The sequence below is a fragment of the Drosophila pseudoobscura genome, chromosome 4, assembly GCF_009870125.1.
Source record: "Drosophila pseudoobscura strain MV-25-SWS-2005 chromosome 4, UCI_Dpse_MV25, whole genome shotgun sequence".
Lineage (NCBI taxonomy): Eukaryota > Metazoa > Arthropoda > Insecta > Diptera > Drosophilidae > Drosophila > Drosophila pseudoobscura.
In genome coordinates this window covers 3,933,126-3,954,566 of record NC_046681.1, presented here as the reverse complement: position 1 = coordinate 3,954,566, position 21,441 = coordinate 3,933,126, and the positions used below count along the sequence as shown (strand labels likewise).

Below are 21,441 nucleotides of genomic sequence, written 5' to 3'. Positions count from 1 at the left end.
GTGGTCATAACGCAGTGCAAGAGCAAACACGGGACGTGTCTCTGTTCTGGGCTGGCTAAATATAGCCATTACATTATTGCACTTGACTGCAGCAGAGTCCATTTCAGCCAGCTGCCTCTGCTCCCACCCCCCCCCCCCTCCTCCGCCCCCTCGCCCACACTCACACACAGACTTATATTTTTCTGCGGTGCACTTTGCGACTGACACACACAAATACCGGACGACCAAAAGTATGCCATGGATTTGCTGCTCCTGCTCGTACTCCTGGAGGGCCGAGGGCGGAGCACTGAGCGAGAGGGGACTAATAAAATTCCGTTTTTACAAATTGAGTTTTTGTTAACGCGCACTAATTTTGTCGGCTTACACGTGGAGTGCATTTTCGGGTGGTTTCCAGCACCGTAATTCATTTAGCGGGCCACGAAAACGAAATGAGTGCTTAGGTCTTCGGGTTTCGTTAGGCGAAAAAGCAGAATAATTCGCTTGCTGTAATCTACTTCCTGCTTTTTCATGTAGATTGATTTTAGATATAGTGTACGTTTTCATTTCATATTTAAGCCTGCGACGAAGAATTCACTCCCAATCAACTGGTGACTCTTCCTCTCTGCGGAACGGTACGATGGCTTCTCTTTACAATTTATCCTTAGTTAGGTAGGGCTCCTTTTTCGGTCACTCCCAGTCCCACTCCCACTCCCACTCTAGCCTGAATTGCAATTCCAATTTGCATTTTATATGCGAATGTTCATTTGCAGCAATACAAAAATGTTCCATACAATTATAATGGTGAAACCGCAAAAAACTGTGCTAGCAAAAATGAACAAAATTTAATTAAAATGAAAAATAAAAATGCACGAGACCTGGGGCAGGATAAAACGAATTAATCATACTCTAATGTATTCATAAAGGTCTGATCCCAAATTTAAATTACTATAATATTTGAAAGTTAGCCCTTAAATATCTTATTAGATTGGTTTAATAAACAAAAATGGTTTGCTGCTGACTATCGTTTAACATAAACGCAAAAATGGTTAAAATGCACTTAAAAATCAAATTTACAACAAATTATTCTAATTTTAAATATTCTAATTTTAATTTAAATATTTTAAAATGCATCTTTATGTATTGTTATTAAACAATGGACAATCTTAAAGGGGTTGTCCATTTTGTATCAAAGTTTCCAAAAAGCGTGATATAATCGTGGTGTACATATGCACATACATACATGCACATATTCTCACGAAAAATAGCTTTTAGACTAATATTCGAGGAAAATTAGCACTAAAATTACTAAGAGAACTAGTACTAATTACTAGAAAGGTGTGTAAGGATTAGTAATTGAATAAGAGGAAGAGAATTAGTGGTGATGTATGTAGATGTAAGATGAGCAAACGTCTAAGCAAATCAGTGATGCCTCTAGAGGAAGTACATAATTATGACATGAGCCGGAGCAGACGGGGGCCGGAGCCAGACGAATGCATACGGAAGTAGGAAAAAGGTGGCTCCTTTTTGTGGCGGTCGCTGCATAACTGTCTAGCTGTCTTCCTGTTGCAGCCTGCAGCGTGCTCCTGCAGGCCAAGTCAGGAGATGAATGGCCTGGAGGGAGAGGCGTGGTTGCTTGCTGCCTTTGGTTTTTTTCTTAGAGGAACATAACGAAGCTTATTCGCATTCAAGTTGTGAGTTGTGAGTATTTGTCCATATGTATGTGTCTGACGGTCTGTGCATGAGTATCTGTGTCTGTGGTAAAGGAGAAGTATAAATAAATGGCAGCTATGAGCGGCAGTTGTTGAATTTTAAATGAGCAGAAAAAGCAAACGGCAGAATTTTTATTTTTGGCGCTGCTCCGTGCTGCCTTCGACCAGGCCAAAGACAAGTTTCGGCACGCGGATATTTTCATGCATACCAACAGAGGAGAGGCGTTCATACGAGCATGTGTATGTGTGGTACGTAAACACGCACAGGCAGGCACAGAGAGAGACACAGATCCAGATACAGAGCCATAGGCAGAGGCAGAGGCAGAGGCAGAGTCAGTTCATTGACATGGGAAGCCACAGCAACAGCAGCAGAGTTCGGGGAATTCAAAAAAGCAACTCCAAACAGAACGAGTCGGAGCGGCAATGTTGGACTAGCTTCGACTATAAGATACCCGTTACTCGGGAAAGATATAGGCAGCCCTCATACGAATATACCCAATGGAATTATGATTACTCTGGCTGTGCCAACAGTTTTTGTCTCTATACGTTTCATGGTCTCCGAGATTCTAAAACGGGCAGGAATTTGATGCACCGTGAAACTCTACGAGTACCGGCTATATAAAACTGAACTCATTCCCCACGCAAAACTCGCACACTCCGCACAGACCCACCACACATACATAAACACACATGCAGTGATACACAGACGCAGACAGAGGCCTAGTTTCTCATTGTCCTGTGTGCATTAAAAATGGCTGCCCCAGCTCGACTTCATTACTCATTTTCCGCTGATATCCGTTGATATCCAGCCCCCTCTCGGCCTGCATCTACTTAATCACTTCCCCACGGCTGAGCCCCAACCCACCCAGCCCCCAACCGCATCCTTCGGTTGCTCCATGCTCCTTGCTCCTAGCGTCTTGGCCCTTATCTGTATCTGGGCCGGTTTCCTTGTTGTGCCGCTTCTTTTGCCGGCTCGGCTCCCATTGACGCCAATTAATCTACGCCTCGCTTTGTCTGCGCCTTTTTAATTAATGCGCCCGGGAGTTGTTTTATTTGTACTCTTACTTTCCCCGACCCGACCCGACCCGAGGCTCTCGGAAGCTTCCCACTCTAGGGGTTTCTTCAGCAGAGGTCACGAAGGGAAACTTCAGTGCTTCTTTCTGCTGCTCTATCCTCTCTTTGTTTTCCATTGCTTTCCTCCTCTTTGCTTTCACATTTTTTCAACATGGCTTTCGATTATTCCCATTTCATTTGTCATTCTGCCTGATTACAGCGAAGGCCATAGGTATGCTCATTCGGTTACTGCGATGAAGAAGATTTTCGTACCCAGCAAATCGATTTCGAAGCCAGAGCCTGCAACTGGATCCAATCTATCCAATCTATAAAAATTGTACGGCGACTCTCCTTAAAGTTGGTTTATTTGTTAAGCAACTGAATATCAGTACAAACGCTTATCTAAATGTTTTTTTATCATCGATCAGCATCGATCCTCTTACTACCAATCGAGAGATTCTCCTTCTCTCCATGCAAACAGATAAAGCATATTTTCATTTTATCCTCGGGGAAAATAAATTTCATTTTAGGGTAAGTAACATTCTTTACTATCACTCCTTCTTCAGGTTCTTTATGGCATTTGTGCAATTGTATACTTACGAAATATTCGTATTGACTCGCAGAGAGCTTTCCCTTTGAACCCCTTAAGTGGCCCGATCATTGTGCTCATTATTTCCATCTTTGTGCGCCATTCAATATGCATTCCACTCCATGGAGTATGGAGTCTGGAGTATACTTCAGTGTGGGGATTGCATTCAGTCGGCGCATTTAATTTAAAAAAAAAAACACTTTTATATTCATTCCTTCCGCTTCGCTGGCAGACCAGGAATTAATTGAAACTGAGTGCAAGAAGTTATTTTGCTTTCGGGGCCGTGCGTGCCTTGCTCGCACTCGCAAAGTGCAATTAAGCTGGCGTGTGGGCGTGTGGGCGTGTCTGTTTGCACATTTTAAAGGCGGCTCGGCTCGGCTTATCGACGCCCCCCAGCACGGCAACAGACTTTTCGGCGAAGTTGGCTTTTCCATCACGTCAACATGTGTTTATGAGCATGAATGGCAAACATTTGAAACTCCATTATCAAAATGATAGCTGACGGCAAATATTTACAAGGCATTACCCCGAGACCACGACCACATCTACTCGCACCCGAGTATATGCAATTTACATATGTATATCCTTCGAATACATAAGCCCAATCGAACACTTTTGACCAAACGAAGGGAACGTGTGTCTGCATCGGTATCGGAGCACTCAGGGCTCGCATCGAGTTAATTAATTTCGATTTTACGTTATTATACGTTCTAAGCTTGCATTTAGTTTGCAGGCAATCCCATCAATTTATATTTGGCAGGAATTCAGTCTAAAGTTATTACGGAAAGCCATTCAAGAAATAATTAGGCACTTTCATAGAAACATAGAGGGAAAACATGGAGAAATTTAGTTTCAAGTTTGAAGAAATCTACTCATAATAAAAACTTTAGCATTAATCAATTGATGAAGCTGTCAAATTAATATCCAAAGAAAATTGAATTTGAATTGAGGAACATTCTTCCATTAATTAAGCAGAAGCATTTTCCCGTTAATTAGAACTCCATCCAAGGTACAGTGTTAGTCATTAGTGGGTCAAAGTGCTGCTCTACCACAAGCCGACCACAAGCCAGCGAGCAATCCACTGGATTGGACAGGAAAAGCTTCCGGCCAGCCCTCCTTTGCATATGTGAGTGTGTTCCCATTTGACAAAGTTCTATCCACAGAGCGGGAAGAGGAGAGACACTCTTGTCGAGTCATTTGAACATGCAACAACATCAATCAAAGGGAAAGTTTGTGAAGCTTTCCCCAGTTCTCATTCCCCATTCCCCGTTTCCCACCCAACGACAGACCACAGCCGAAAATGCATTGAAATCGTTGAAAAGTATGCCAAGCATGTCCATAACCATCTCCTCCGCGTGTGGGTCCTGTTTGTGCAGACAAAATGCATGCAGCCGCAGGTAGCATTGATGGCTCCGCCAACAGAAATAGAAAATAGAAGCTAAAGCAGAGTGCAACATGATTGCATTCTAATCTCGGTGCCAGGCGTGGCACATACCCATACCCGTAACAAAGAGCCCAACCAGACCCGTCACACCATATAAGTTCAAACATATTCAACTGCAATTTCCACACTCTGGAATAGAAGTACTCGTGTAAGCAAAAGGAGTCCTTTTCACAGTTGACCTCCTCTCTGAGCAATTATGAGGGAGGCTCTATGTAAATCACATGCGATAAAAGTGCATTTCAGATGCCAAGTTTAGATTAAGATGAGCCTGCTATTGTTGCTCGAGTCCATGATTGAACAGCTTCCCTCCTAGTCGCCAGATTCATTTGGCAACATGACAGATAACCGTAATGGAGGAGAAGGTCCTCTCAATTCGCTGCAGGTGGAGCTGGGGCTGACGAAGAAGTTGACGTTGACGTTGGTAGATAAGTAAAATTGATGAAAGCCGAAGGGCTCTCCATCCTCTGCTCGGTGTGCGTGTCCTGCGCCATTTTAAATTGAATTGAAGCTGAATTGAATCCTGCTGCCGGACTCGGGGGCGGACTAGGAATGGGAATGGACTGTCATGGCAGGTGCCAAATCTTTAAATTGCTTGGGGACCCAGCTGCTGCTGCGGCAGGTCACAAAAAATATGCAAATGCAGCTGCAGCCCCTGCATTTAACAGCTAAAATATTGCCAGTGTCAAAGGCTTCGATTTCCCAAAGGAAAACTAATGGCATTAGTAACCTGCAACTGACTGCGCCACGCTGCCAAGTGTGCTAAGCGGCGGCCGAGAGAAATCGCTCTTTTCTGCCCTATTATCCTTGAACGGGCAGACGCAGACTTGGCAGAGGGTGGAGTTCTCACCATTTATTATAGCGACTCTCACATTGTCGCGCCATATGCAGCTAATTTCGCTCGATAACGAGCTCCCGTCAGGCATTAGCAACATTTGATTGCCACGACATCTAAGCCCGCGAGTTATACAGTCGAATAAAAATTTGAGTATGTCCCAGCTCACTGCGGTTCCCATAAACCGCGTTTCTTGCGTCGAAAGGTGATAACTGCTACCCAATGCCCACTTCCTCCCCAACTTGCTCCCCAAATGACCCGATTCTGGTTTTTATGCTCCCCCTGTTGCCAGTTTCCAGATCCCAGTTCCCAGTCCCGGTGTTTCATGTAATTGCGACTGCGCTTTAAGTGTGCGTGCTGCAGTTTTACTGCCACCAGCAGTGGCAACAACAAACGACAGTGGCGATGGCGGTGGCGGTGGCGCTGGCGGTGGCGCTGGCACTGGCGACGCATTGTGCCCGTTTGTTCTTTCAACTTCATTTTGCAGCAGCCACAGCGCCAGTCGTACTTCATTGCTTTACCCACACCCTGCCCCACGACTCTGCCAAACGAGTCCCCACCCCAGCCCTCTGGTTTATATGTTTTGGCAGAAGGTGTGAACAACACATGTGCAAATTTTATTTATTCATTTTATTTGCATGCCAAGTGTGTGCGAGTGTGCTGGGCTCAGAGTATTGTAAATGCACTGAAAGAAATCAGAGGATATTCGTGCTCGTGTTCTCCCAAAACCTAACTTGTCGTTTTATTAAATCAGAAAAACACCCTTATTTCACAATCTATCGGAGCAAAAAGTCAAATTGTACTCGGAGGAAGTTGGTCATGTTAATACCTCATTTGTTAATTGGGACAGAAAAATTATGTCAAACATAAATTTACTTAAAGCAATTTACTAAAAGCAACATCAAACACTTGCAAGTAATATTCGAATTTAGTGCTGTGTATAAACAGTCACAGAATAGTCCTTAAACATGGATTAGAGGCTCAGTGACCGCTGCGAAGTATCCTGATTTCTCTCAGCGTACTCGCAAATGCTCTTTCGCTGTTTGCATTTGTTGTGTGACTTTTAGCGCGTCACTGAATGCGCAGTGTTCTAGCGTCTGGGATGGTTTTCATTTTTATTTCATTCCCGCTGCTTTTTTACTTCTGCTACGTATGCCAGAAGCAGTCGTTCAGCTTTCAGCTGGTTGCTGTGTTTCTTTTCATGCCTCATATGAGTGGGTGTGAGTGGGTGTGAGTGGGAGTGAGAGTCTTTTGTTTGTGCGCTCCATTTCGCTGGATCCAAACTTTGTGCGGACTCGCAGGCCCTGGCAGAGGCAGAGCCAAACAAACAACTCTCACTCAGATACACACCATCCAACATCCAAATGCAATGCAGATCTAATATGAATTGAGGTTGTCTCGCTAACAAAGGCAAACGCCTCGCTTGGACTTTTCTAACAGTGTTCACCTTTTTCCCTCCCACCCATTGCCTACTCTCTTTCTCTCCCGGAGTTGTCCGTTTTCCACCGCTCTCTTGTTGGCCTCTCCGCAATTGTGAGTTGCAGAAAAGTTTTTTCAACTGATGAATGCAGGCGGCGGCGGCCACCCCCTTAAAGGTGAGAATGAGTCAAACACCGCACGTGCCACATGACGTTGCATGTAATTTTCTCGACAGTGCCAGTCAGGCAGGATATGTATGTCCTGTTTGTATATAGGCCAGAGGTGCTGCGGAAAGAAACGCCAGCTGCCATTCAAGGAACAGCCAACAGACAGGACACAGGTGCAAGCGTATATGCAGGTGCAGGTGCAGGTGCATGTGGCAATGTGTGGCTGTGTGGCAGTGTGTGCCTGTGGGTGGTGTGGGTTTCTCTCGGGCAAATAATTAAAATTTCACTTTCTTGGCAATTCACTTTTTATACAAAAAGAAATTGTGTCATCAGGGATTCTGTTTTGTGAAAACTTGGTGCATACTTTAAGGCGTATTCTTAAAAAGCGGGTACACACTGAAACTGAGAGTGGAAATTAAGTCCTAAAATGCATTGAGTAATTTAAACGTCCTGCTGCTATACTGTAGCAATTCCTCTGGATATTTGTACTTTGGATGGGAACATATACGAGTTATGTACACAGTCCTTCCCGTGCCGAGTTAAAGTTTTTAAAGAATAATTATTTCTTACTCAATTCAATCATATTACTTTGTGCAGACAACACTGAATGATAACATCTTGACAGGTCTTGTGTACCCTTAGGTTTCACAGAACGAACCGAATATTGTTAGCGTTCAGACGAGTTTCAAATAATGATGCCAAAGCATATTGCCCGGGGCAGATAACTCGTACTTGGTGCGGTTTCCTTCGGAATTATATTTATGAATGAGTTAGTTATACTCGAACAAACATTTAAAACATGTTATAGATATAGACAATTATATTTGCTACTTACCACATCAATAATTTGCATTAAAGTTAAACCAAAGCTTAATTGTAACGGGTCCGATTCATTGAGAACGGGACGTTCTAGTGTATTATAAGGATCCAAAAGATCATGTAACAGTCTCTTTTCATGATATCCTGCTAGGCAAACTGTAAGTAAATAAAAAAGGAATTAGTATATGAAACTTTTCAGGACAAGGAAAAAGGATCACTGCAAATGTTTGCCATTTCATAGAAGCGCCGCAAATCAACATCAATAATTCATGTGGGGGAGGCCACGGCAGGGCAGGAGTTGCAGAAACTAAATTTATTGATATGCGAAAGTTTACGAGTTCTTGGTTTTTGCAACTTGTTCCTTGGTCTGGATCCATGGTCTTGGATCGCTTGACGTCTGTGTCTCGGACCCGTTCATGGTTCTGGTATTGGTCCTGGGCTTGAGTGTGGATTCTGGTCTTGTGTGTGCATGCGGGTTGCGCATTCGGCGTTGAATTGGAAAGGCAACAGTAGAACCAGAATTCTGAAAGGATGGCAGAAAGTTTGCGTTTCGGTTGTCCTTTTTGCCAGCAGACATACATATGTAAGATGTCCTTCTCTCTCCCTTTGCCAGGTCATGTCCCTGTCCCCTATTTTTCTCTCTATGTGACTCTATTGTTCTCTGGCAGTCGCATAACAAAAGGAAACTTTTATTGAGCAAAAGTTTTTCACATACAAATTTTCTTGGAGCGTTTTTCCCTGGCGATAATAGATTGCCTCACACAGATACGCACATAGAGGAATACATATACACATATATTCATATGTATGTATATGCACAATTGTAGGAGTAGAGAAAGACATATGCGCATCGTTATCGGAGAATTATTTATGCATGAATGTGGACTACAGAAGAAACTACAACGCCAACTACAACAACACATGAAAGTAGATGAGAAGAAGGAGCAAACTTGCTTGCTTGCTTGCTCTTTGCCTCTCAATTTAATAATTTCTTAAGGGTGCTCCCCATCCCCACCAATGCTGCCATCCTGCCACCTCCCTTTCAGCCCACACAATAAGCAGACACTAAGTAGCTATAAGTTCGAGGATTTATTGAACTGTGCGATTGGGAATGCACGAATGCAGTTCATGTGAAAATAGCTTCCGATGGGAAAATAGTCTCGGACAATTGCAATTCTGGAAGTTCTTGAAAATTGAATTGATCGCAGATTGATTTACTCTCCTGCATAGAACATTTCATTAAACTGAAGTGAGGTTTAATTCAATTCCAGCTTTTGGTGGGGTGCTCTTGTCTTCCAGGGGCTTCCTTTCTGCTGACAGCAAAGTTTCTGTTTTACATGGAAAACTTTTCCCTTTTTTTTAGAAGCTTAACCTCGCTTAACCCAAAAGATTTGCATACAAAATGAGCAGCATTTAAGAATTATGCACATGAATTTTTTAGTTTTAATTTGTCTTTAGTCTTTTCTCTCTCTCTCTATCTCCCCCTCTCCCTGCTGCTTCTGTTACTGCTTGCCTACTTTCTTCTACGTTTTTGCATATTTCATTCGCTTTTCACGCTCTCTTCCTTGTTCATTTAATATTAAAACAAAATGACGAGCCTGCAGGCAAAAGGAAAAGTAGAGAAAAACTGCAGCTAACGAGCACGGGCCAACAATGAGGTAGGGGGAGGGGCAGCGGCAGGGACAGGGGCAGGGCACCTAACTGGGCCTTGAAGGCAAAGCATTGACACCAACGCATAGCGAAAGGAAAAATGAATGAGATGCGAGCACAAAGCAACAGGAGTGCAACAGAGGACCCAGAAAGAGACAAAAAAACAGAACACACACAAAAAAACAGGGCAACGTCTGATGAAGTGTCAAAATGAATGTGATAATAAAACAAATATGAGGATGAGCGAGAGAACAGAGAAAGCGGGGAAAGCGAGGAAAGCGGGGAAGGCGAGGAAGGCGAGGAAGGCGAGGAAGGCGAGGAAGGCGAGGAAGGCGGGGAAGATACGGATAGAGAATCAGGAGCTCTGGGGCACTTTCATTGTAGCTGAGCACAAAGGACACTTTTGCCGACTTTTGGTTGCGTCAGCCCAAGACGAGACTTTTGTTTCAATATTTCTTTGTTGTGTGCACCATCGAAAACCATAAAAAAAATCTAGAAACATCCCATGGACCATCCAAAAGCAAACGGACTAACTTTTTCGTACTGCCACAGTTTTCAGGAAACTTCGTTGATAAATAAACATACCGAAGTCACCCGAAAATGGTCCCTTAAAGTGTGCCTCCTTACCGCCTCCTCTGAAGGACGCTCGTTAATAGCTCACATGGACAATGTCGGGAGTCATTAACTTTCCATTTTTGTGGCCATCATCTTCAACTTGGCCTCCACCTCAACCTATCATTCTCGCTTCTCTCTGTCTCTCTATCTACCTCCCTCCGTTTCGGGGTAGACTTCTGACATTTCGAAATGCCTTTTCAATGGCTGCACTTCCGTTTCGTTATTTTTCTTCGCTTTTTTACCGTTGCCGTTGCCGCTGCCGCTGCCGCTGGTGGTGCTGCTGCTGTTGTTGTCGGCAGGCCGCATAAAATTGCAATTTTATTGCAGTGGAGCATGAAAAAGTAATTGCTATTTCACAAAGCCAAGTCAAGTCCTGGGCCAGACAGAGACAGCCGCAGGGACGACAGAGAGAAACAGCTAGTGGGAAGCACGGCAACAGCTGAAGCTTTGGACTCCGACGTCGACGCGGACTATGCCAAAGCCACCGCATGGCATGGGGTGGCGTGAAATTTAATGTTCAAAATAAAAACCGACCAAAATTGGTTAGAAAATGCAGCTGCCCGAATACACACGCAGAGCAACAGCAACGTCAGCAACGAAAATAGCAATAACAAGGACCTGAAATTGGCCGACTTCTCCACGAAACGAAGAAAAGTTCAAATTGCCGAAAGAGAGAAATAAGTAGTGTGTTATTTCTTGGCTTCGTAGATATCAGAAATGCTGATACTCTCCAATTCGGACTTCAACTTAGGGATAACCGACATATTACAGCGCATTGAACCCCATCTTTATAGCATAAAGATTGTTATTCTTCCTAATCGTGAATAACTTGTGGTATATGTACATATTTTTAGCATAAGCAGCTGTCTATACAAAGTTTATATTTGGAATCGCTAAAGAGTGAGTTTTATTCCAAATCGAATTGAGCAAAAAAAACCCCTCGTAAATGCCAAGAAATTTCTTAAGTTATAGGTAATCTTTGTATAAGAGCAAACTGAAAAATTACACACTCTGTACAAAACTATTTCCTAAAAATTTGTATGAGAGTTTTTCACGTTTTCAAAAGGCATACACTCTCCTTTGAACGACCACAACATCGAATGGCAACCAAACGGACGTATAGGCATCCCTTCGCCCATTTCCCTTCTCTACTCTACTCTATATCAGTATTCTCCTCATAAGCCATATCCGAAGCATACCACGTGAGAGTAGGCATACGAGTATATACCTACTGGAGAAATATTTCGGCTCGGGCTGGCCGCCGATATTAAAAATTGAAAGCAAAACGGAAACTGACGCGGCGCCAAACCACTTAAGCCCGCAAAAGCCAATACAAAATGATGCTCGGAGAAAAGCAGCCAAAGAGATAAAGAGATGGGGAAAAATATGAAGCCTGACGGCTGTCTGCCCTGACTTTTATTCCTGCTGGAACCCACTTTGGTTGGGGCGCCGCACCTGCTAATGGCCGTAGAGGGAGTATAGAGCACGAGACAGAGGGCACGGACCAGAAACCGGAGAAGCGAACATTTTAATAGCTCCAAGGTGACGCCTAACCATTCAAAGCTTAAATTATGCAATAAAAATTCCAACAACAACAAGGGAAACGGGTTACTGCTCTAACCCTCCCCCACAAATCTCTCGCTCTACAGCATTCCATCCTATACATCCCCATAACCCACACCCGTACCGGTATAGCTGCCCTTAATTGGATGGGGTCTGGCTGCTGGGAAAGCATTTAATTGCTTATGACTTTCTTGTTTTCCTCTTTCCTCTTTCCAGTTTTTCTTTTTTTTTTTATTTTGCTATAGGGATGAAGAAGATGGAGTATAACCTGAGACAAGAGTAGGCTTAAAAAATGAAACAAATCGATGAAGAGATGGACGGATAGGAGAGTGGATACTTCTCACATAGAGAAGCTTTCCAACAGGCCCTGGCATTGCCGGCAACTCCGGCAGAGCCATCAATCAAAATTCCTTGTGTCCACTATTGAAAATTATGAATGCTATCGTATTTGATGATTGATTTTAGTCCAGGCAACATTCCTCCCCCTTTATCATCCCACCCCTGATCCGGATCCTTTGTAATGCGTTTGAGGTGGAGTGGGGATGGGCTGGGGGATTATTTGTATTTGGATGATGGGCCCATCATCTGTCTCACGCTCGGGCTCGTGTGGCCGAGTGCGTGTGCTCCATAATGCAAATGGCAGGCATGACATTGTGTTTTTCTTTCTTGTACAACCCTTTAGCTAATGATGGAAGGGAACTTGTGACATTTATCGTATGCGAGCCGACATGTCTGGATATATAGATTGATAGATCTGAGGGGGAGTTGACATTTGCGAAAGTTTTTCAATAATCCATGAGAATATCTCACGGAGTGGGTTCGTCGTAGGCTTTTCCTAGTCCTCGATAGAGGCACTGAGGGCCCCTGCAAACATATAAATATAAATCGCCTGAAGTGGGTGTGGACTCTTTGTCTATTTTCGTTGAGCACACAACCTGAAAATACGACTTTTTACCTTTAACGTATGAGTACGTTTGGGATTATTAATATTTTCTTTTTATAAACTGACTACTTTCGCCGACTTCATCATGCCCTTGTTCGTTATCGAAACAGAAATAAAATCAACTTAGTCATCTCCCGTTGATGGGATGGCAACGTATGGCATGGGGCCAAGGAGTGGGGCCGAAACCCTGTCAAATACGCAAAAGTCTTGAATTCTTGAAGCATGCCAAAAGCCTTTCCGTAGCAATAAATGTCATACTTACAAAACATGACCAGAGAGCAAAAAAGAGAATCAGAGAGGGAGAGAGCGGGGGAAACAAGGGAATGCAGAGGGGCACTTGGCTGGCCAACCGGGCGTATGAACGATGTCATAGGACCAAGCGCATACTCAACACACTCATGAATACAAGTACACTAACAACCACACGGATACGGTACGGACACACAGTCACACATGCTGCTGGTGTAAGCAACGTTGACGTTGTTCAAAGTTTAAATCTGATTAGCGATGGCAGCCATGGGGGGAGAGAGGGAAAAGCAGTCTGTACAATATTGCCAGGGCGGAAACGGAAGTGCTGCCATAAAATCATAAACATGCACACGCATTCGGACCGACGGCAATTGTTGTTGAAACTTCTGTTGCTTTTGCTGTTGCTGTGGCTATGGCTGTTAGTGCTGCATGAAACATGAACTCAAAGCCAAAGCGACAGACAGCCAAAGGAGGGGGAATGAAACGACTTCGACTGTAAAGACAAAGACGTTGCCAGACCGCACACAAAGACCCCACATGCATTCAGCACAGTGGTTCAAAAAATACTTTCTGATAGAAAAACTTTGGCCGCTAAGGAGAGAAAACGAAATGTATTTGAAAACCTAACAGAACGTCTCTCTGAATAGGGTAAATCACATGTCGCTGTCACTGGAGTCACTGTGGCCAGTATGCATTTATGATTTCATAGCTTGGCACGCAAGCCGTGACACGCACAAGCGGCTATTTGGTGCCAGCCTTTGTGCCAAGCAGGCGCTGAAACATTGGCAACACTTTCAATCTCGTTCTCTCTCCCCCAGTCATATGGGCAGCCATTAATAACCTCAATATGTGTAAGTGGCAGTCACTCTTCTCACAACTCTCTCTAGCCTCGGCAGGTGCTGGTTTCTCTAATGGCATGGCAGTCATTCGAGCCGGTAGCCAAACTTGGTCCTTGTCTTGCTTAAAGTATTGTTGCCGTGACAAAGAATTTGTAAGCTCCTGGAGCAGGGAAAAACACGAAACCATTGAAAAGATTTTCCAAGCCACACACATGCATGCACGGAGCGGTGCACTGCAGATACTTGAGATGGGAAATTTCTGGGGATCAAATGCCTGCTGGAAGTATTTATGGCATGGCAACATTTGCCCCAGCCACACATTGTGGAATATGGCTTTGCTTGGTTATCAAAAATAGTTTTGGCTTGAAAATGTAGGTCGACTAACAATAGAAATATTATTCAATTAGCCAGGAAATGACATGGATGGCAATTTAAGGCTTTATGTTGCTAGTTTTACATTTGAAGTGGTAGGCGTTGGCGTCAATGAGAGTTTACTTTTTCATAAACCATTTATGCAAACCCATTTGTTCAACACGGTCTTTGAAGCATTTCAAATACGGACCGCCACGCGGTAACCCCGAACAAGGACTTCAAAAGTGGGGGAGACAAAAAAGCGACAACATCCTAAGGCACAGACGACGCTTCAATGCTTTCAAGTGGCATAGACTGGTCTGAGATGGCTGTTGTTGCTTCACTTGAGGCTGTCGTAAATGTCACAACTAACAAGCAACAATGGCATCAACAAGAGGAACGACAACGACAACGACAACGACAGCGACAACAGCTTCGTAGGCCCGCAAAATATCCCACATCCCACTCATGAGTGGTTTTATGTGTCAAAGTGACAATATGTTGCCGGCGTGCATTATGGGCCTGCCTCTGTTGCTCCTGCTGCCAAACAATGACGACGTTAATGACTTGTGAGGCAACTGTTGCTTGCCACTGCAGGCGGGTGAACGGGTGGGTATGTTGCTGTTGCATGCCACTCACTTAAGTGCTAGCACTTGTTGTAAATTGAATAGGTTTTTCCAGTGCACTCACCTTTAGCAGATAAATTCAAATATATCAATAAAAATATCCATGAGTGTTTATTAAGTCCGTTAATTATTTGCGTGCTGCTGCTGTGGCTGTGGCTGCTGCTACTGCTGCTGCTGGTGCTGGTGCTTTGGTTGCTGCCCTGTCTGCCTCTTCTTCTCAACAGTGGTGCAATCCTGCTTAAGTAGGAAATGATGGCGGTGGTGCTGGTCACGATCCCTCTGAGCAGCACATCTGCTCTCTGTTGCAGCGACATGAGCCACACTTGCAGCAGGCAGCTGAATGTTGCTGGCGAGAAGTCCTGTATTATTGATGGATTGTTGCTGCTTCGGTACTGCATATAGGTCTCTGTCGGCCATAGATTGTTGCTAATATTGATATTGCTAGATGTTTCTACTATTTCTGTTTCGAATTCCGTTGCAACTGCTGCTGCTGACGCTGCTGCTGCTGTTTCTGGTTTTCTTTTTCGTCGCCGACGCATCCTTTGTCGCTTGCGTGCGCACAGTCTTATGTTTGTCTGTTGTTGTGTTGTTGCATGATTGCCGCTAGAAACTGTTTCTTTTGTTGATGCTCCTGATGCTGCTGCCACTGCTGGCGCTGCAGCTGCTGCCTGTGGCGACAACATGTTGCTGCCTAGCGACTGTTGCTGTCCATTGTTGCTCGCGTTGCAGGCTACATTTTGCTGCTGCCGTGCTGCTGCTCGCGTCTGCTGCTCTGCAATATTGCTGTAGTGTTTTGTACTTAAGCTCCTTAGTTGCAGTTGGGAAAGTTGCTGGTTGTTCTTGCTGCTTCTGCTGATGCTGCTACTGCTGCTGCTGCTGCTGGTGCTGCTGCTGCTGCTGGTGCTGCTGCTGCTGCTGGTGGTGCTGCTGCTGCTGCACTGTGCTAATCTAACTGCCAGCCACAGCTCGTCATCGTCAACGTCACTCAGCTTCAGTTGTGCATTTTTCATAGTCTCTCTCGTGTTGGTTGTTGCCAGCGGATATGTGTCTGCCTTCCACTGCCTTCTGCTAGATTGTAATAATTAAATTTTAGGATTTTCTGCCTTATCCAGCTGCTGCAGCTTACATTTTCCCCGACTTTGTTCGCTTTGGTTGTCCTTAACACTACCTAATACTATGAGATTTTCAACGTTTCACTTTTATCAATATGGCGAGTATGCGTTTTATTGTTTGCCATCCACTGCAATTTTATTACGGCTCTCCTTTTGTTTGCTCGTTTCCTTTACAACCCTAAGAGCGTTTTCTTTGCTTTTCTTTTCTTTTGTTTGCCTATAATAAAAGTTTACACTTCAGCTTCGGTTTTCGTGCTTTTGCTTTTGCTTGTGCTTCTGCTTTTCCTTTGGCTGGAAAAGTGGTAGACAGAGAGTCTTGTTTATTATTATTTCATATCTGTTCGTGTTTTTTGTGAATTTTTCTAAAAACAAGTTCCTAATTTGTTGCTGTTTCCGTTTCTATTCTTCCAATGTTACTTTTTCCGTCTCATTTGTCTGTAGTCTCTGATTTTGTAAAATTTCCTCTCCTTCATTTGCTTCTTATTCTACAGTTGTGTATGTCCTTAGTTATAAATGACGAGCGATTCAAATGGTAGTCCTCGCCGTGCAATCACTTGCAGTTGTATTTGTATTTGTATTTGTATATGGCAGTGCTTCGTAGCATTTGGTTTACTGCTTTTATTCCTCTGTTGCTCCTCTGTGCTGTGTCCCAAAATTTGTGGCTGCAACGAGCAAAAGATGAAAGGTGAAATGTTAAAACCATTGCTTCTTCAGGAATATATATTCATTTATAATCAAAAGCAATTCAGCATAGGCTCTTATTATTTATTGTGTTATTTTAAATTGAACCCTGTTGATATACCCATCGATATCTTTATTATCTTTTCTTAGTGTGCCAGAAGTGATTATCTGCTACCGAAATGTCTCTTAACTCAATTCACATCCCTATTTATTAGTTACTCCTTCCTTTTTAAATTTAAAAGCAGACAAACAGAAATAGTTAGTAACATTAATCAAACTTTAACTACGTGTTTCATCTCTCAGTCTGACAAAATTCAATTAAATGGACCTTAAAGCATCCCACATCGTGGAAGATTCACAGATTACAGACATTCAATATGAATATTTATTGAATGTTTAATCCCAGGCCCAGCTTCATTAGCAGTTCAATCTCTATTGTCATTTTCTGCAGCTCTTTAACTTCTCTCATCGAGCATTTGCCCCCGAGCATCTGCTATCTCAATTTATCTCCATCAGATTATATCGCCATCCCACCATCACAAGGAAGGAAACCAAAGTCTGAATCAACAATTACGAAATGCAACTGCAGTAAGCCACTGGAAGTATATGGGCGAAAAGGAGGAAGATCCACAAGGCAACTGTACGAATTCAAGTTTCAATTACTCAAACTAATTAGTTTTGCTGCAACAGTAAACCCCAAACATTTTGCATGCTAATCACTCGTAGGAATTTGCCCAGCTGCCGGAACAGTGAGGAGGCTGTTGCTCCTGCCGTTGTTCCGTTCTGTTGTTCGAAGTCCTGAATGGCCGAGAGGCCTACTTAATGCCAGACACAATGCTGCAGTGATTCCACAGCCTCTCCCTCTCCACTCCGCAGCAAGTTCCCCGGCCAACGCTCTCTGGCAGCCTTAATAAGTAATGCGTATGCAAAACGATAAATACACAAGTGTATCCCTGCTTGTGGCCGAGCAGCTGCAGGACTACAGGATGCAAAATGCAAATGCCAAGAAAGACAGGGTTTGAGCCTCCACTTCTGACGTTGACGGACATGTGCGGGACATTTATGGCATGTCCTGTTAAGTTTCGGACCACAGACGAGACCTCAGACCAGACCAAAGAGGGTTATGCATATTTATGTCAAAAGTTGTTCGATTCTGGTTCTGTGCATTTTGCATTCGAAAGTTTTTGCATAAGAAAAGTGTCCCTCAGAAAAAGACAATCAAACTGGTGCCACGCAATTACTTTTGCCAAGCTCCGGGCACAAGTGGCAGAGGACCAAGTCTGAGAGCAGTCCGAATGTCAATTGGTTTTGCTGCCTTTGATATTGCAACCGTTTTTGGTAACTCTCTAAAAATACGCCTGTCTGCCTGCCTGCCTGGCCTCCTGCCTGTCCGAGAGGGAGACAATAAATGCACAGAATACGAGAATTCGAATGGAACCATTCCCATATCTGATCCCCATTCAAGCCCTGCCTCTGTGCGCTGCTTCCCTCTGGGTTTGTTTGCTTTCCTGTCAAAGTTCAGTTCTCAGCTGTCAGTGCCATTTGAAGTGAAAAAATTGAAATAGTTTTTCTGCATTTTGTCCTGGCTGCTGGCAAGGGTTTGCTGTTTTGACATGTAATCGGGAAAAATGTTTTGCATTTAAAGCATTGCCAACACACGAGTACGCCACATAAATTCGTTTGCTAAACAAGAAATCTTATCCCTTCATTCCAAAAATATTTGTTGACTCAGAAAATAATTGAAATGGTAATATCAATACATGTACATGTAGCATGATATTTTTCCAGATGTAGGGATGTCCTTTCTTGTTTATTTTATCAACTCCTGCAAATGCACCATTTGAATTTCTATTTCTCGGCAAGAAAGCAGTCGGTAAAAATAGCTCCCCATTGAAACAAATCGCTGTCAAAAATGTCCGAGGGAGTGCACAAAACAGCGTTTAAGCTGCAATTGAACCAGCCCTGCCCGGAAAATGTATAGAAATGTAGAAATGGTGTGCATAAAGCGATGACGAGGGACAGATGCTGGGACTGGAGCAACAGGAAGGTTGCGCCTGTTGTCGGCGGCGCATTGGGGGGCATTTTATGGGTCACTTGCTTCAGCCACAACAACGAATCCACTCAAAAATGATGCTTGCAACATGCGAGGAGGTGCAAGGCGAGGGTCCCAAATGTACAAGTGTAGGTGAAAGTTTATTTCTTGGCTCGCTGCCTGATGGAAATATTGGGCGTACGCCACTTGGACAATGGCAACGGCAAACGAATGATTTTTATTGCAATCGCAGTAAAATATTCGACGAGTTGTGGTCCGTCTAATCATCTGAAGTGCCAGCCAGCCGCAGAATTCTCTCGCATTTTCCTTACCAATTTTGGCCGCTTCCCACTCGTTTCCCATCGCTCACCATCCGACACGCCATCCGCCAGTATTGATGTATGAAATTTTATGAAATTTATGCGATGGTCGTCGCATAAAATGAACGACCAGCGAGTTCAGACGCGGGTTCAGCTTAAATGGAGGCAAAGCGTGGCCGAATGGTGGACGGGCGAAAATGGGCAACTGTTTGCGTCGCATTGCAGATGAAACCATTTTTTCGGACTCGAGAGACTGTTCCATTCCGTTCCGGGGAGTTTTTCCGTTTGGCGCGTGAGCAAATTAATTTTCAGCGCACAGAGCAAAAAATGGTTTTTGCCTGCTAGCGGGAGGGAGGGAGGTGGAGCTAGGCTTGCGTTTGGGTTTGGGGCAAGAGCCCAGAGATGGAAATGGTGTAAATGATACCAAACGCCTGGTGTGGTTTGGTCTAGCGAGCTCCTCCCCACATCTCCCCAAATCGCCCCACAGCTGGCTCAATGAATTATGAATTCGTTTTGCGAAAAGAAGAATTTGTTTTTTTCCAGCATTGCCCGGCCTTGGCTGCCCTCTTCCTAGCCATTCCATTGCAGTTTTTATTCTGCGGCTGGAAATAAGAATAATGTGCTAAAATGTTCCCAGCCATGTTTCGGCCAGACTTTTTCTCGGCTGCCTCTTCCTCTGCCATTGCCTCGGATGCTGTTTGGTGTTGTTTCAGAGCCAGCGACCGAGAGAGAGCTGGCGACAGTTTTCGCCATGCCGGAAAATTAATATTTGTACAAGTGGATTTTGAGAAACATTTTTCAGCATTCTCTTTTCTTTTTTCCCGTTCCCGGCTAACCGCTGAAAGTTGAGGACAAACTGCGAGCTCTTTCTGAGGGAACAAGGAGATGAGAGAAGGAGTTTGCAAGTGGTTTCTTTTGCATGTGACAAGAATTTAGTGCCCATTTCGCTCGGCTAAGCCAGCGACTGTGAAGTGGCCGTATTTATTTTCGATAAAGGATTCTCGGGCATGACAATGTTTTTCGCAAAGTCTTAAAACAGCTTTCACAGGCTTTCCCATGAACACAAAAGAGTATTCCAACGTTAAATGATTACAAGATTTAAAACCCTTCAATGCAGAAATAACTCACATAACCACTGACATGGCTTAAGTAACAAGCAAATTATTTGAATGTAAGCTGGGACCTAACCTTTATTGTCCGTTTTATCAATAATATTTTAATTTGAAAATCCTTTGTTTGAGCAAGATTTATCTTCCACCACAGGAGTCAATAATTAATTGGCAAAGAAAAGGCTATGCCCAAGTTTATTGATTCTGAGCTCCATTTACGAAGTTTGGGGAATTTTCTGACCAATTTGTATTTAATTTCTTAGGAAATCACTTGTCCCTTCCAATGAATAATGGTTGAACAACGCTGAGAGCGAATAAAACTTTAAAGCCAAAAATGAAAATAATTATAAACTTACACCAGACACTTATACACATATGTATATGCATGCTCGAGTACCTATGTATAGAGAATCCCACGCATAAGAGTGCCTGTGTGCATTTATTATTTATGCGCCGGCTACGGATGATTTATGTTTGCCTGCCGACAGGCGACACATGGAGAGAGACAGAGGAGCACAGACAAAGGCACTCTGCATGTGCTTGGCAAAAGTGTTTACCAGTTTTTAATATATATGTATAAATATGCAACCAACAATGCCATATAGGGAACCATATAGGGAGAGCTGTCCAGGCGAGGGCGAGGACCAACAAGGGAGGACCAAACAACGACAGGGAACACCATCGACAACGACAACGACAACGACAACAACAAATATTCATGAGGTTGCTAGGAGATGCGAGATATGTTCATGTAAGGGCGTTCGAACATGCCGGTGCCCCACTCGTGTTGTGCCACGCCTTGGTTGGGGCATCGGCATCCCGCCCCGACTGTAACATACTTCCTTTGCCTGCCGCTCAAACAATAATTTATATGCACTTACAATGCAAACCGAAGCCAAACATGACCAGGATCGCTAGAAATGCCATACCGATCTCCATCCCCTTTACCATCGCCACATTACCATGGGCCGAAGTCAAAGTTCAATAGACTATTTCTTTTCCAAGCGGCCAGCACTTGCAACTGCCACTGGGACTGGCAATGCAATTCATCACTTTAAAATGTTCCTCTTCGGAAAGGAAATTGAATTGGAATCGAAGCAGATGCAGAGCAAGTCCCTGGACTCCCTGAGTGTTAAAAAAGAATCAGGAATCTTTTGGGAGCAGGCATGCCAAGCGGCAATACAGAAGGATTAACTTAAAGCAAGTCGAAAAATGGTGGGGCTAAAAGATTAAAACAGGGTTAGTCCCACTTTCAAGAGACTCCAAAGTAATCGATAAAGAAATTACAGAAATGTGGTATCGCAGACGGAGCAGCTAAAATATAAGTAACGTTATTTTTG

The 21,441-nt window shown here is 43.8% G+C and overlaps 1 protein-coding gene across 5 annotated transcripts in view; it reads right to left on the bottom strand.

The window, feature by feature from the left end:
* nAChRalpha5 (nicotinic Acetylcholine Receptor alpha5) overlaps nt 1–21,441 on the bottom strand; it is a 62,298-nt gene that overhangs the window by 19,686 nt on the left and 21,171 nt on the right. For all 5 annotated transcript variants that reach the window (XM_033379412.1, XM_015181307.2, XM_033379411.1 and 2 more), the window contains exons 3-4: nt 14,912–16,621; nt 8,028–8,167 (exon numbers count right to left, since the gene is read on the bottom strand). In XM_033379412.1, the coding sequence (XP_033235303.1) occupies nt 8,028–8,167; nt 14,912–15,857 (1,086 nt within the window). In that variant the 5' untranslated portion in view covers nt 15,858–16,621. The remainder of the gene's footprint in view (nt 1–8,027; nt 8,168–14,911; nt 16,622–21,441) is intronic.